Here is a 17956-nt window from a genome sequence, read left to right as displayed (position 1 = left end):
TAGTTTCCAAGACTCACCTGAAGAGTGGCCAATTTTAGATACTCTTGATATGTCTGGAACTGAAGGGCTTCTCACACTCTTTACCTGCATGGAACCGACATGTGAATGAAATGTTGTGGCAGATGATGAGCGCCTCAGTCCTGTACGCTGATTTGTTGTAGGAACATTTTTCTGTCTGGCACCTGCACAGAGCTGTGGTCTCTTCTTCTGTGTTGACGGGGGAAGCTTTGAGACACCGCTTACATTGGCATTAACATTTTTTATTCGATTAACTGGTGTAAATGTATTGGGAGTTTTTTTCACAGTCTGTACAGAACTCTTCTGCTGTACTGGCCCAGTATATTTCTTTTCATTGTTAATTTTCTTTTCATTGCACCTTGGAACCTTAAACAATTGTTTTGGTGCTGCTGCTGTAGTTGCTGTGAATTGTTTCCTTGCAATATTTGTGCTTCTCACCAGTGATGAAGCAGGAGTTTTAACTTTAAATGTTGAAGTTAATCCTGTACATTTCCCAATGGTAAGTAAAGGATTAGCTTTTTCCATGCGCAGTCTACTTGCTGTTGTTTGTCTGACTTCAACTGGTTTCCTCTTTATGGTGTTTTTCACATTTTTCTGACAGGCTGGAACAAAAATTTGAAATGATTAAAAATATTGTCATAGTTAGAAGCAGTCAGACTCCTCCAGGCTTAGTCAGTATTGGCCACTATGGATGACATTACTACAAATCCAGCAATCAAGGAAGCAGTATGTGTGGAGAAATTCAAGCATTACATTATTTTCACTCGTTATTCATATGTGTGCTTCAAATGATTGGAATAGTCACCTTTTAGTTCACTTACGTTTTCAGAATGAGATTTTTTCATCTATTTTATATGCTTCATAATTAGAACTAGCAAAAACTGCAACAGCTAAAATAAAATTTGTTGACAGCCATAAAGGGAATGATAATGTTCGAAAGTTCCTTTACAGGTAGTGAATCCATTCATCATCATCGTCTAATTATAGAATATTAGAATGGCTACCCATGAAACAAATGTGCAAATCTGAACTTAACATTTCAATTAATAAAAGGCATTTATAATCAAAATATCTCTATGACTGAAAATTCATGGTTACAAGACAATAACTCACCTAGGAAGTTTAACTATCAGAAACACTCATTTTATGAGCAATAAAAGAATGTCAATTACTCAAAATCTTGTGAGGAAGATATTGGGAAACCGAAGAAAAGTAGAAACACTGAAGAAGTACTGAATCATATAGAATAAAGCATCGAGACTAAATTACAAAAGACAGCTAATGTTCTACGAGCCTTCCAAAGTATAGGCCCTAGCAGACTGACAACATTTTACCTCATTTTGAAAAATTAAACAGCAACCCCAACTGCACTAGGAAAATACATAAATATTTAGAAGAAATTAACATAAATAAATAAGAAATTGAAGATGGAACAAACTATAGAAACAAAATTAGGAGATGGGGAGGTTTCCAGCAGAACAAAATCCCAAAAACTCCAGAAAGAAAAGAGACAGTAGAAGAGAGGAATGAAAAAAGTGTACAGCTGGAGTATTGGAGAAAGCATAATTCTTACACAGTGGCTTAAATGTAGTGGAGGAAGAAGGTAGGAAGTAAAGCAATAAATGACAGATCAGGCATCACCAAACAATGGAAAATCCACGATGGAATAATTACAGTATCACAAAGAGGATAGACTGCTACTCACCATGTAGCAGAGATGCTGAGCCACAGACAGGCACAACAAAAATGTCCAGCAAGTAAGCTTTCAGCCACGAGTTGCCAAGGGCAGAGTGTGAGCAGCAGCACATGTTGGGAGAAGCAATCTGGGTGGTGGGGGTAAGGAGGACACTGGGGTGGGGAGGGGGAGGGATAACAGGATAGGGGTGATGGACAGTAAAGTGCTCCTTGTAGGAGCACACATGGAAAGGTGGAGAGAGGCTAGGGCAGCTAAGTGCAGTCAGGATGTTAGAGGGTGGGGCGTGGGGGGGCAGCAGGAAATAAGAGAAGTAAAGAGACTGTTGGTATGCTAGTGGAACAAAAGGTTGTTTAGTGCTGGTGTGGGAACAGGGAAGGGGATAGGTGGGTTTAGGACAATGACTAAGACTGAGGCCAGGAGGGTTATGGGAACATAGTAGACACTGGAGGGAGAGTTCCCACCTGCAAAATTCAGAAAAGCTGGTGTTGGTTGGGTTGGGTTGGGTTGTGTGGGGAAGGAGACCAGACAGCGAGGACATCGGTCTCATCGGATTAGGGAAGGACGTGGAAGGAAGTCAGCTGTGCCCCTTTTGAAAGGAACCATCCCAGCATTTGCCTGGAGCGATTTAGCGAAATCACGGAAAACCTAAATCAGGATGGTCGGATGCGGGATTGAACCGTCGTCCTCCCGAATGCGAGTCCAGTGTCTAACCACTGCGCGGCCTCGCTCGGTGGCTGGTGATGGTAGGAAGGATCAAGATGGCACAGGCTGTGAAGCAGTCATTAAAATGAAGAACCTTATGTTGGGCAATGTGCTCAGCAACAGGTGGTCCAGCTTTTTCCTTTCCACAGTTTGTCAGTGGTCATGCCCATGGACAGACAACTTATTGGTTGTCATGCCCATGTAGAATACAGCACACTGCTTGAAACTTAGCTTGTACATCATGACTGGTTTCACAGGTAGTCCTGCATCTGATCGGATAGGTGATGCTTGTGACCAGACTGGAGTATGTGGTGGTGGGAGGATGTATAGGATAGGTCTTGCATCTAGGTCTATTAAAGGAATATAAGCCATGTGGAAAGGGATTGGGAGCAGGGTTTGTGTAGGGATGGATGAGGATAATTACACAGGGTTGGTGGATAGCAGAATACCATTATGGGAGGGGTTGGAAGGTTAGTGGGTAGGACATTCCTTATGTCAGGGCACGACGAGATACAGTCAAAACCCTGGTGGAGAACATGATACAGTTGCTCCAGTACTGGGTGGTACCGAGTCACGAGGGGAATCTCAGTCAGATCACAATTTAGTAACGATTAAGAGTAGGTTGACGTTTAAGAGACTAGCACCAAGGAGTGAAGAGACACACCAAGTTCTCTTGAGGTTGTAGATACTGCAATAATGAATAGCTCGCTAGGCAGTTTAGCTGAGGAGGAATGGATATCTCCAGAAAGGGCTATCACAGAAGTTGGAAAGAAAAACATAGGCAGTAGAAAGGCAGCTGAAGAAACCATAGATAACAAATATTTCAGTTGATCAACAAAAGAACGAAGTAAAAAAATGTGCATGGAAATGCAGGAATACAGAAATATTGGAATTAAACTAATGAGTAGTGCAGGGAAGCTAATGTGAAATAGCTACATGAAAACTATGAAAAAATTGAAACAAAATTGTCAGAAGGACTGACTCAGCACACAGAAAAGTCAGAAAACCTTCGATGAAATTAAAAGCAAGAGTGATAACATCAAAAGTGCTATGGGAATTCCACTGTTAAATGGGGAGGAGAAAGCGAAAAGTTGGAAGAAGCATGTTTAAGGCCTTTATGGAAAGGAGGAATTGTCTGATGACATGACTAAAGAAGAAACAGGAGTTGATAGGGAAGAGATAGGGGATCCAGTCTTAGAAACACCTTTGGAAGACTTAAGATCGAATAAGGCAGAAGGGATAGATAACATTCTATCGTAAAGTCTAAAATCACTGCAAGAAGTGACAACAATAGAACGTATGAGACTGGCAATATACCATCAGACTTTCGGAGAATCATCCACATAGTTCTGGAGATTGCAAGAGCAGACAAGTGCGAAAATACCACACAATCAGATTAACAGCTCGTGCATCCAAGTTGCTGATAAGAATAACACACAGAAGAAGGAAAAAGAAAATTGAGGATGTGTTAGATGACAGTTTGGCTTTAGGAAAGGTAAAGACACCAGAGAGCCAGTTCCAACATTGCAGTTCATAATAGAAGCAAGACTGAAGAAAAATCCAGGTACATTCATAGGGTCTGAAGGTCTGGAAAAGTTTTTGACAATATAAAATGGTGCAAGATGTTCAAAATTCTGAGAAAAATAGGCATCAGCTACAGGGAACAATGGTTAATATACAACATGTACAAGGATCAAGAGAGAACAATAAGAGACGATGTCCAAGAATGACATGCCTGGATTAATAATGGTGTAAGACAGGGAAGTAGGCTATCGCCCTTACTGTTCCATCTATACATCAAAGAAGCAGTCGGGAAATAAAAGAAAGGTTCAAGAGTGAGATTACAATTCAATTAGTAAAGATATCGTCGATAAGATTTGCTGATAACATTGCTATTCTCGGTAAAAGCAAAGATGAATTACAGGATGTGTTGAAAAGAACGTACATTCTATGTGTACAGAATATGGATTGAAAGAAAATCAATGAAAGACAAAAGTAATGAGAAGCAACAAATGAGAAGTAGCAGAAATGAGAACAGTCAAACTCAACATCAGAATTGGTCATCACGAATCAGACTAAGTTAAGGTATTCTGCTACCTAGGCAGCAAAATAACCCATGATGGGCAAAGCAAGGACGATGTGAAAAGCAGACTACCACTGGCAGAAAGGGCATTCCTGGCCAATAGAATTCTGCTTGTATCAAACATAGGCCTTAATTTGAGGAAGAAATTTCTGAGAATGTATGTTTGGAACACAGCATTATATGGTAGTGAAACATGGTCTAGTGGAAAATCAGAACAGAAGAGAATCTAACCATTTGAGATGTGGTGCTACAGAATAATGCTAAAAATTAAGTGGACTGATGAGGTAAGGAATGAGAAGGTTATCCACAGCACCAACGAGGAAAGGAATATATGTAAAAGACTGACAAAATGAAGGTGCAGGATGATGGGACATCTGTTAAGACATCAGGGAGTAACTTCCATTGTACTAGAGGGAGCTGCAGAGGAAGACAGATTGGGAAACATCCAGCAAATAATTGATGACATAGGTTGCAAGTGCTATTCTGAGGTGAAAAGATTGGCACAGGACAGGAATTCATGGTGTGCTGCATAAAACTATCCACAAACATTCCTTTGTGAGAAAGTATGTACACATTTTCTGAGATTCCAACCATTTATCTTTATGATGGCCAGCTCACCCAAGGCTTGCAGGCCTCAGTGATAATGATGAACGGTTAACATTCGCTGGCATGCAGTGTTTATGAAGTTCAGTGATAAAACAAGTTCTCTGTTATTAATTGATGATTAAGTAGGTATGCTAATCCTTGTTCCATTCTAAATACCACTTTTCTCCTAAAACCACTTGTTAGATTTTTGCCATGTTTTGTTCATTCAGTACATTTTCACTATAAACCAAACTAACAATTAAGTTTAGACATTGTTTTCCATTTCACAAGCATAAAATTTACATTACATTACCTGCAAACCTGTTTGATTTGGAGTTCAAAGCATTTCACTTCAGGGCATAATCGAATCTTTTTTCAAGTCTTACTTAATTTCATGTTCCATATATCACAGGCATTATTCCTATCCAAATAATGGATATCAACAAATCTTGCCTTTTTACACAGTTACTTGTTTTCATGGAGTTACGATCTCTGGAAATGTAACAGGCTACCTCTACATCCACATCTACACACTGAAAACCACTGAAGTGCATTTCAGAGGGTACATCCCATTGTACCAGTTATTAGGCCTCCCCTCCCCCCCCTCCCACCCCCCATATCATTCACAAATGGAGTACAGAAAGAATGACTGCTTAATTGTCTCTGTCTGCACTATAATTAATTCTCACAACCCTTATGGGAGTGGTATGTAGGGGGATTCTAGTATATTCCTAAAGTATTCAAAGCCAGTTCCTAAAATTTTATATGTAGTGTTTCACAGGATATTTTACATTTATCTTCAAGAGTCTGTCAGTTTAGTTTCTTCAGCATTCACAATAGACTCGCATGAGTCAAACAAAGCTATCAGTATTTGTGCTGCCCTATCTATGTTCAAAATACCCCCTTAGTCCTATCTGGTACAGATCCCATACACACAATATTCTAGGATGGGCCACACAAGTGTTTTGTAAGCAATTGCCTTTGTAGACCAACTACATTTCCCCAGTATTCTATCAATAAACTGAAGTCTACCACCTGCTTTACTCACGACTGAGCCTATGTGATCGTTCACTTCATATGTCTACAAAGTGTTACATCTGGGTCTTTGTACAAGTTTACCAATTCCAATTGTGACTCACTGATATTACAGACACACACCACCACCACCACCACCACCACCACCACCACCACCACCACCACCACCACCACCACCACCACCACCACGAGTTAAAAATAATTGGCTGCTGTGGCTGGCACAGTGTTCTGCCTATATAGATGTAACAGCAGCCTTTGGAACTTTCCAGAGAGGGCTGGAGTGACATGTGGGAGGCAAATTGGGCAGCTCTTAGCAGCTCCGTACCCCTGTGGGACTGAGTCCTGTTATATGGTATGAGAGTCCAGTGCCACAATTGAAACTGTCGCGCTCATGTCCCTATAAGCATCAAGTCTACATCTTCGCTTTCGCTCAATGTCCAAAGCACGTACCCATGCACTTCTAAATGTATAACCCTAGATCTCAAAGTTGTTGCTGAAAGACACCTCACAAAGCTGCAGAAGAGGTCAAGTTAGCTGCATTCCTTCCATACTGTGGACCAACTTCTAGCAAGATAGAATGCATGCTGAAGAGACATGGACCGAGGCATGTTCTAGCCCGCCTCCGAGATGAGAGATGTTATGCCTTCTGGACAGCTCCAAAAGTTGCCAGTTTTACTTGTTTAAATGTAACTGAATGTCTTAAATATCACTTCCAATCAGCATTATGTTCTTGAATCCATGTGGACCTCAAAATGTGTAGAGTACCTGCATTGCTATATTGCATGTACTGCAAGGTATTCACACTGTTTATCACATACATGTACCATAAGAAATCAAACCATGACAGTAAAACTCATTACACCACAGTTACTGACTGTGGCTTGACGAAACATACAAATTTCTGATGAAAAAATTGCAAGAAGAATCGCTTCTGAAAGGAAAAAGAACGAGATGCAAACCATTAAGAATAACGTTAAACAACGCAGTAATGTTGTCAGTTTTGCTCATGAACTATAACATTCATTTTGAGCCATAATACTATCCTGCATATTAGTACAATATAACACACTCATAATATATAAAAATGAGAAATCTGCCTGCACTGCAATCTGTTATTAAATCCAAATCTTACATATTTTTTTGTGGAACATCACTGAACAGCAGTAAAGCATTGTACACACTCACAAGCGATCAGTAGCAGCTCACATTTTCGACAAAGTGCAAGGATGCGCAGCACCGCTTCCACAGCCACTGCTGGGCCCTAGAAAGTGGGCCCTAGAGAACTGATGCAGGCAGCATTCAGGAGCAGACAGTCTGCCAAAAAATCTTTGGCAAAAATATTATTGGACACAACAGTTGTTACTGTTTATCAGGAAGTGAAATATATTGTAGTTGTGCTACCATTACACTAAAAATTTCATCACTTAGACAAAAGGCCCTATATAAATGCATGTAATGAACAGTTTAAAAGCTGAAGAAAACACTTGGTGACAAGCAGCTGCAAGTCTGCTTAGCAGAAGAACAGGGCCCAACATCATGGAGATGAGACAAAGACCTGCATACAAAGAGTTTGAGCAAATGCCAGCTGTGAATCCAAGTGACAGAAGCCAACAAAATCCCCAACTTTAAAGCAGTCACATAAGACATGTACCAAGTTTTTCTAGTAAAGGATGTCAACAAAACAAGAAATTCATTAAGAGGTGTCAGCACATCAAAGAAATCCAAGGGAAAGAGTGAGCAAAAGTATGGCATATTCCCAAATGTGGTCCGTACAGTAGTTATGAAATATCACCACAACCTTGCATCTCATATACCAGGTAGTGAGACAAGAGATACAGGATTTTTTGGTAACCAAAACTGGCCAAGTAAGCAGCCATGAATGTTGACCATATAGAATGTTGAATACACCTGTCAAATGTGTCAGGAATAATGGACTCTGCCAACTCTGACTTCAGCTGCAGCCATCAAACAACCACCCAGCTCCCAACCAATGCTGGTACTACCAGTTTTTCTGCCAATTATAATACCCACACAGAAGAATAGACATTTGGAGAACAGCGCAACATTTCAGCATGTTTCCACTGCAGACACCCTGGATATGTACATTACTGTAGAGTAACAAGGCGGGTTTTCAACAACTAATAAACCACCAGATGTTAACTGCCACAATTTCTGTTTATGCCAGTCAACCACAGTTGATTATATTTAACTTTTAGGACAAGTTCATCGCTGTGCCCTGGACATGGTCACTCCTGAACGTGACACAGCCCTCCAATGTCACTGTATAGGGATACCAGCCACTCACCTGCCTACTGAATTCTCACTGTATAGGGATTCTAGCCACTCACATGCCTACTGAATTCAGGAAAACTAAGCAAGCGACTATCTATGAAGGTGGGGCTGCCACAGACGCAAATCTTCCTTGGACGATATCAACCAAGCTGCCAGGAAGTTTCACTGACAGAAAATCTGTCAAGGCACAAATTGAATCAGGGGCTGCCTATTTTGCAATGTCAAATGCTTATCATTACCAGCTAAAGAAGAATACTTTCCAAGATGCAAAAGCAATTACACTGAAGGTCACAAACAGGTGATATGTCTAGCTGACAGGAACATGTACAGCAGGCGTAACTGTCAATGACAGAACACAGACCTTCAAGTTTGTTGTTTTAACAGAATGCAGTCTCAGATGGGAGTTCTTGCAAGCATCACAAGCAGTCCTGCTGCTGCAGAGCATACCTCCAGATCAATAAAGCTATTCCAACAAGCGCACAGAACAATGACTGCTCTGGGCAGTTGTTTGCTGTTGAGGACATTAACCCGCTGTCAACAAATTGAAATCCAGTCATCAATTGACGTGCTCAGCTGAACTGTTAAGCTTTTGTCAATTGCAAAAAGCTGCTCAGGCTCGCAAAACGAATCTACACTTCAGCAGCATTGCAGCAGAAACAGTCCATGAAGGACAGCTTAGTGCCATCAACAAGAAACCTTGTTACACTACCACCACAGACACCATAGGAGATGAAGCTATAAACCAATTGCCATTAGGATCTGGCCTGACTGAGGAACACTGTCGGTAAGTGTCAGTCATTCTACAACAGTTTTCGAATGCTCTCAGATCTGGAGTGGAGAAAAGACATACAAAACAGACTATGATAAAATGCTGTACCAACTCTGGCCGATCACCCACCAATCAGCAAGTGCTCTTACAGGTTGTCGCCAAATAATCTAGGAGTAAGTGGAGAAGATGCTGCAGGATGACGTCAATGAATCTTCAAGGAGTCCTTTGTCCTCACTTGTTCTTGTGAAGAATGGCACATGGCATTTCTGCGCCTACTACCAATGACTGAACAAAATCAGGAAGAAAGTTGTCTACCCATTGCTACACATTAATGTGCTTCGAAAGGATCACTTATTTCTCAGCTGTGGACAGGCAACAGGCAAACAGAGGTTAATAAGGCTGGCAGGGAAAAGATTGCCTTCATAGCACCTGATGGCCTCAGAGTTTTAAATGATACTGTTTGGACTGTATAATACTCCAGGTACCTTAGTGTGTATGACAAAACCTGCTTTGATACCGTAAAAGGGTGAAGTGCCTTTGCGATCGACATAGTCACATTTTTGGAGATGTTTGAAATCGTCTAAGCCACCTGACAGCCATGAAATATTGCGACTCTAGGCAACCATATGCATCCAGGAAAGTGCATCTTCATCACACAAGAAAGTAATATCTTAAGGTAGCTAGTGAATGGTAGTAAAGTCCATATTCATCAAGAGAAAATAAGAGTTGTTACATTTTTCAACTCTTGGCACTAACAAGTTCTTGGAATGGGCTCATGCTATCACAAATCCATATAGGACTTTCATACCGAGGTATGTCCATAGTACGAATTATTGCAGGGTAGTGCCAAATTTTCCCCACAACAAGGAGCAAGAAAGATCTTTCCTTGACCTGAAGAAGGCACTATCATCTCACGTTATACCACTGTATGACGAGAATTCCAAGGGGAAATTTCTCACCAAAGCTAACAGCTATGAGACAGGTGTAGTTCTAGTATATATTCAGGAAGGGTCTGAAAAGGTGCTGGATCACCATTCTCCATGCTGTCTGACTAACCTGAAAGATACTTTGGGTTGGCTGGCAGGACAGGCATTGAGGATTCAGGAATATGACATCATAGTGATACACAAAAACAGATGCAAACAAGATCGCCAACTGCCTATCAAGGAATCCTGTGGTGGAGCACAGTAAGAAAAACTACAGTCCAACTGGACAGAAACGGTTGCTCATCATTCCAGCTCATCTACAGTCAGCTAGCAACGTCATGAGCAGATCTGCAGGAACTGTGGCATAGCTGTGAGCAACACTGGTTGGAATGGGTTACCAGTTCACCCCCAACCAACAGCAATTATTTATTTACTGTTTATCTTTTCCGGAATATTCTCGAAATTTCTGTTTTAATCTTTGCATATTGTGGAATATTGTTTGTATAAATGGCAGCAATCTCTGTCTAAGAGTTGAGTTCAGGTTCTCTTCTCTTCTGGCTGTGTGTTAAAGTTTGTAAGAAATGTGCTTTCAGTGCTCAGTGTTGTACTTCATTGACAAGCCTACATTTGGATATGAACTTTAGGGTTGTTAGGTTAGCACAATATTGCGGTCATGTGGGGGCTTGTCTTGTATTTACACGAAACCAAACTGTCTCCTAAGTGTGAGGACAGAATCTGTGCACTTACTGTCATAGGTATCACCACCACCACCACCACCACCACCACCACCACCACCACCACCACCACCACCACCTCAACTGCAACTGCCTCTCACTAGAGAAGACACACTTCTCATAATTTGTTGTCTCTTAACTGATAACTATAACCTCAGGATAAAAGATTGGTACTGTAATTTTTGTAATGTGAAATACTATCAAAGCCTGTTTGATTCTTTTTTACTTTTGAGTTCACTGTTTATAGTCTGATCTCAAAGTAGTCCTGTCTAACATATCTTACGAGGAGAAAATATGTTTATCTTAAAATGGAATTGTATGTAAAAGAAGGTATTATCAGAAGAGAATAAATGAGGTCCATGAATTTATTGGCATCTTAATTATGTTTAGTTTTTGTGATCCTGTCACAAGATGAAGATATTAAAAATCTCATTATTAAACTTTTAAGTGGGCAATAGTGCACATTGGGTGTCGAATGATTGCCTAATTGAGTGCTATTCATATATTTTCTGTGTGTATACTGACTGGTCAGTGATCTATTGCAATGGTAAAAGTAATTTTTTGGATTCATAAATAGAAAGCCTTATTTTAGAAAATGATTACAACTTTACTGACAGTTCAGAGAATTGCCAAGAAATGGTGGGAAAAATTAATGCAACAGACTGAATCTGACAACGGAATTTACTTTGCAACATGCTCTTGTGCATATTACTTTATCTTGCCAATGGATTTTTTTATTGGTTAGAGTGGTAATATTTGGGATACTAATACATAAAGATGTGATGAGAAGTTTTCAGTATTTTGTAAAATATTCTGTGAAAAAGAATTTACTAGATGAACTTACATGCACGTCAGTAAATAATTTAATGAATTTGAGACAATTGCTGGTCAGGAGGCGAAACGTGTAATACAACAAATAGAAACTCGTAAAAGTAGAAGGAACACACTATTTAGCTTACAGGACTAGTAATTCCTCCATCAGGGAAAGAAAGAAGGAAAGGTTACGTTAGGTTTGAACAGAAAGGATGGTCACTCAGACCAACTAATGAGACACTCATCTGTAGTGAGGATGAGGGAAGGTAAAGATGAAGAAAATGAAAACTAATGTGAGGGAAAATTTAGTAGAATGTTGCCTATATTATCTAACTACTTGTTTTGATTTACATTCTTTAAATTCTAGTACATTGTAGAATCCACAGATTAATGACATAGCAAGGCTTTTGGATAATGTACCAAACATTTTAGCTACAAGCCACATAGAATGATCCTGTCTTAGGTATTCATGTTCAACTTCTAAAATAGTCTGTGTTTCATTTTGCACGATACACAAACTTTTTACTGAGCTGCACTTTAAACACTCCTTCCACTAGAAAATTATCAGACCAGTTCAAAGCCTCTAGAGGGACGACAATGATCAGTTTCAATGAGCAGAATGAGTATGGTTATTAGGGGCAGCTGCGAACACTAGTTCAGAGTAGGGCATTCCCTGTGCCACTATCACCCGAAAACAAGATCTGCCTGTGGACTGCAAGATAAGGAGTTGGGTTTGTTAGCATGCAGTACATATGGTCTCCATGCTTTAACTTGCAGGTATTAGAAGTCTGCTAAACTTTCATTGTGAACAAGATGGTATTGAACAGGATGTATAAGTCATGTGAAGTAATGTGAAGCCCACCTAACTGATTTCAGTAATATCATCTAAATACTGCGTGGTAAGTGGAGTTATGTGTGATGAACTAGTTTAAATGGCAGTTTGCTGAATGCCACTACATGGCAAGTAATAATGACAACTTTGCCCGCAGTAATTTAAAAGGCAACTTTACCACTTTATCTTAACTTTGACACCAGCAGTCTCTGGAAGACAGTTGTCATGAATGAGATAGTATAGATCAACTTCAGGCCTATTACAGTGAGTTAAAGGACTTTGTCACGAGTGTGATTGTATCATTTTGTACAAAAGTGTTTTTCTTTCCTTTACAGAAGGAGCAGGAGAAGTTGCAGTATTCAGGCAATCTCAAAGGGGCATTCAGTAGTAAGTCATGGGGACACTAACATTTTTTATTAATGATGACTGGTTTCAGTTTGAATAGCAGTGTGTCTTAGAAGTGAAGATGATCTGCTATCTGCTAGTCAGACCAAAACCAGCCATCAGTAATTGGAAAGCGACAGTTTTTCCCCATTTCATTGGAAGGGGAGCTGTGAACATCTTCAGGCTGAAGAATTGGATAACAACTGTTTTGTCAACAAAATCTTCTCTGATAAAACTGACTATCTGCCAGTTTTCTTTTCATACCAACAGCAACAGCTTTAGATCAAGACAGTAAGGTGCATGCAGTATTTCTTGATTTCCGAAAATCACTTGAGTACCACATCTACGCTTATCGTCTAAGGTACAATCATTTGCTGTATCAAGTGAAATTTGTCACTGGATTGAGGATTTTTTGGTAGGTGGGACACAGCAGATTATCTTGGATGGAGTGTCGTCATCAGATGTAGAAGTAACTTCAAGTGTGCCTCCAAGGAAGTGTGTTGGGACCCTTGCTGTTCGTGTCTCATATAAATGACCCAGCAGACACTTAATAGTAACTTCAGACTGTTTGCAGATGATGCAGTTATCTGTAATTAAGTACTGTCTAAGTATTGTCCAAAAGAAGATGCACAAATGTTCAGTCAGATCTTGGTCAGATCTCAAAATGATGCAAAGCTGGGCAACTTGTTTTATATGATCATAAATGTAAAAATGTGCACTTCACAAAACTATAATATCATCGAGTCACAGTTAAAATATGCCAACTCATACAAATATCTGGATGTAACGCTTCGTTGGGATATGAAACTGAATGAACACATAGGCTCAATTGTAGGTAAAGCAATTGATAGACTCCAGTTTATTAGTAAATACAGGCAAAGTGCAATGAGTGTACAAAGGAGATTGCTTACAAATTAATGTTGTGATTCATTCTAGAATAGGGCATTCCATGTCAAATCAACACAATTTTGGGAGATTTTCAAAATTGATGTCTCAGATTTTCGTGATTTTTGGTATGCAGCAACATATCATAGACTTATGAAAAAATACCAAATTTCAGTTATACAGCACAATTATTTTTGAAGTTATTAATTTTTAAAGATTTAAATTTTTTGAAAAAAATTCATATTTTGGCACCTTTAGATGCCTATAGGTTGGCAACCAGTGATTATATAAACCTGGGAGTGGTCTCATTTTAAAGCTATTGAATGGGGCTTTAATATGATATGCCACAAGATAGGTGTTGCAATTTTTAAAAAATTGAAAATTTTTAAATTTAAATTTCTCAAAAAGTGGCAATTTTAAAAAGTCCAAAATATTATCAAATATAGTTTGTAATGTCTTAATACATATAGACAAATTCTATCATGGGATCTCAATGGGATCAGGAGATACAGGGCTTCAGAAATACACATGTTTTGTAAATAATGTACCAAATTAGTAAAATTTTATTTTTGAATTACCAATTTTGCTATGAAGTGTGCAGGACACTTAATAAAATGCATTGATTACTTTATAGTGTACCATGTTTGGAATCCTCCCCCTTTCACAAAGTGGAAGCTGATTGGTCAAGCAGACAAGACCACTCATTCATAGCCAGTGTAGCATCAGAGTTGCTTGTATGAAGTTACTTTGATGTTTCCTGTCATAGTGTGTGTTTCTTGGCCACTGCACTTTTCCTAACTAATTTCTCACTGTTTATCCCTTGCAGGATGGATACCACTGACACAATAGTAAAAATGGATTGTTTTAATCCTTTTAATAAGCCTAATCACTCCCATGCAAGAAAAGGTTTGAGACATGTTACTTCATGGATGTGTGACTTGATTCCAGGAACACCTTAGTTATCAAAGGTTTGTGACAGTTGTAGGAAGCAGCTGACAAAGTTGAAAAATGAAAAACATAGCGATATTTCCACTGGAACTAGCAACATATATGAAGAAAGTCAGTCTGATACTGAAATTGAAGACGCTACTGATATGCCATTTTCAAATGAATATGGAGCTAAGTTCTCTTAACAGCTCTCTTTTACAGATGGGACAGTCACCTGTAGACAAAAAGAGAATTCAATCCAAAATTTACTCTATTGAGAAGGCCAACAGAATCTATGTGGCTGTCAAGAGAAAACTGCTAGTGAATGCATCTAGTGATGATGAGAATGGTGATTCACAAGATGAGTTCCTAACACATGTAGAGAAGGTGTACAACAGCTTCACTAGTAGGAAGAAGCAGCTTCAACTGCTGATTCTTCTGCGTGACAGCTGGAGTGTGAGGAAAGTAATACAGGAACTTTCGGCCTGTAACTACTTATTTCGACAAGCCAAGATGTTGGGTGGGGGTGGGGAAACAAGGGCATCTTGTCTGGTCCTGATCTGACACCAGGAAAAAGTCTGTCAAATCATACCATTCATACTGTTAAAGGATTTTTTTTAACAAGTGACGAAATGAGCAGAGTGTTGCCAGGGATGAAGGACTTTATATCAGCGAAAGACGACAGCACAGGTGGTAAAGAACATGTTTCAAAAAGGTTGATGCTTAATAATTTAAAAGAAGTGTATATAGTTTTGAAAGAAAAATTCCCAACTGTAAGAGTGGGATTTTCTAAGTTTCCAGAAGTTAGGCCTAAAAAAAAATCGTGTGCTAGCAGGCCAGAGTGGAACACACTCAGTCTGTGTGTGCACCACTCATCAGAATGTGAAGCTTATGTTTGAAAAAGCAAGAATGAGTTCAATGAAGGATGGCAAAATTAAAACATACAAGTACTGCCTGCAAATGATGGTTTGCAGCTGACTATCAACTGATTACTTCTCTTCAAATTGTGTTTCATGTCCATGTACCAAAAGGATTAGAGAACTTTTGGAAAAAAACATATGAAATGGTTCAAATGGCTCTGAGCACTATGGGACTTAACATCTGTGGTCATCAGTCCCCTAGAACTTAGAACTACTTAAACCTAACTAACCTAAGGACATCACACACATCAATGCCCGAGGCAGGATTCGAACCTGCGACTGTAGCAGTCGCGCGGTTCCGGACTGAGCGCCTAGAACCGCGAGACCACCGCGGCAGGCAAACATATGAAGACAATGCAATTGAGGCTGTCACAGACAGACAGTGGATCTCTGTGGATTGATGTAACTTTGAAATAATTCAAAATTAAGTAAATTTGTTGAAGTATTTTGTGAAAAACTTCTAGTTCTACTTCGTCATAACTTCACAGCAGAGGAACAAAGTGCATTTCTGAGACATACCAAGGAAAATCTTCTGGAATGTGAAATGGCTGTCATTTGTGACTTTTCTGAGAATTATTCAATCGTTTTGCAAGATGAGGCACAATCAAATCATTGGTCAAATAGTCAGGCAACCATTCACCCTTTTGTGGTTTACTTTAAAGAGAAAGAAGTCAAACATTTAAATTGTGTATAATATCAGATGATGATGGAGTCCTCTTGGGTAAAATATTCCGGAGGTAAAATAGTCCCCCATTTGGACCTCCAGGCGGAGACTACTCAGGAGGACTTAGTTATCAGGAGAAAGAAAACTGGCGTTCTACGGATCGGAGCGTGGAATGTCTGATCCCTTAATCGGGAAGGTAGGTTAGAAAATTTAAAAAGGGAAATGGATAGGTTAAAGTTAGATATAGTGGGAATTAGTGAAGTTCGGTGGCCGGAGGAACAAGACTTTTGGTCAGGTGAATACAGGGTTATACATACAAAATCAAATAGGGGTAATGCAGGAGTAGGTTTAATAATGAATAAAAAAATAGGAGTGCGGGTAAGCTACTACAAACAGCATAGTGAACGCATTATTGTGGCCAAGATAGACACGAAGCCCACGCCTACTAGAGTAGTACAAGTTTATATGCCAACTAGCTCTGCAGATGATAAAGAAATTGAGGAAATGTATGACGAGATAAAAGAAATTAATCACATAGTGAAGGGAGACGAAAATTTAATAGTCATGGGTGACTGGAATTCGAGTGTAGGAAAAGGGAGAGAACTAAACATAGTAGGTGAATATGGATTGGGGGTAAGAAATGAAAGAGGAAACCGTCTGTTAGAATTTTGCACAGAGCATAACTTAATCATAGCTAACACTTGGTTCAAGAACCATGAAAGAAGGTTGTATACATGGAAGAATCCCGGAGATACTAAAAGGTATCAGATAGATTATATAATGGTAAGACAGAGATTTAGGAACCAGGTTTTAAATTGTAAGACATTTCCAGGGACAGACGTGGACTCTGACCACAACCTATTGGTTATGAACTGTAGATTAAAATTGAAGAAACTGCAAAAAGGTGGGAATTTAAGGAGATGGGACCAGGATAAACTGACTAAATCAGAGGTTGTACAGAGTTTCAGGGAGAGCATAAGGGAACAATTGACAGCAGTGGGGGAAAGAAGTACAGTAGAAGAAGAATGGGTAGCTCTGAGGGATGAAGTAGTGAAGGCAGCAGAGGATCAAGTAGGTAAAGAGATGAGGGCTAATAGAAATCCTTGGGTAACAGAAGAAATATTGAATTTAATTGATGAAAGGAGAAAATATAAAAATGCAGTAAATGAAGCAGGCAAAAAGGAATACAAACGTCTCAAAAATGAGATCGACAGGAAGTGCAAAATGGCTAAGCAGGGATGGCTAGATGACAAATGTAAGGATGTAGAGGTTTACCTCACTAGGGGTAAGATAGATACTGCCTACAGGAAAATTAAAGAGACCTTTGGAGAAAAGAGAACCACTTGTATGAATATCAAGAGCTCAGATATAAATCCAGTTCTAAGCAAAGAAGGGAAAGCAGAAAGGTGGAAGGAGTATATAGAGGGTCTATACAAGGGCGATGTACTTGAGGACAATATTATAGAAATGGAAGAGAATGTAGATGAGGATGAAATGGTAGATACGATACTGCGTGAAGAGTTTGACGGAGCACTGAAAGACCTGAGCCGAAACAAGGCCCCGGGAGTAGACAACATTCCATTAGAACTACTGACGGCCTTGGGAGAGCCAGTCCTGACAAAACTCTACCATCTGGTGATCAAGATGTATGAGACAGGCGAAATACCCACTGACTTCAAGAAGAATATAAT

The 17956-nt window shown here is 39.5% G+C and overlaps 1 protein-coding gene across 1 annotated transcript in view; it reads right to left on the bottom strand.

Moving 5' to 3' along the window:
• LOC126260093 (uncharacterized) overlaps positions 1-17956 on the bottom strand; it is a 113433-nt gene that overhangs the window by 52145 nt on the left and 43332 nt on the right. The window contains exon 5 of the mRNA XM_049957308.1: positions 18-620. Within this exon, the coding sequence (XP_049813265.1) occupies positions 18-620 (603 nt within the window). The remainder of the gene's footprint in view (positions 1-17; positions 621-17956) is intronic.

This window comes from Schistocerca nitens, chromosome 5 (genome assembly GCF_023898315.1).
Source record: "Schistocerca nitens isolate TAMUIC-IGC-003100 chromosome 5, iqSchNite1.1, whole genome shotgun sequence".
NCBI classification, from domain to species: Eukaryota; Metazoa; Arthropoda; class Insecta; order Orthoptera; family Acrididae; genus Schistocerca; species Schistocerca nitens.
This window is presented reverse-complemented; position numbering and strand designations above follow the sequence as displayed.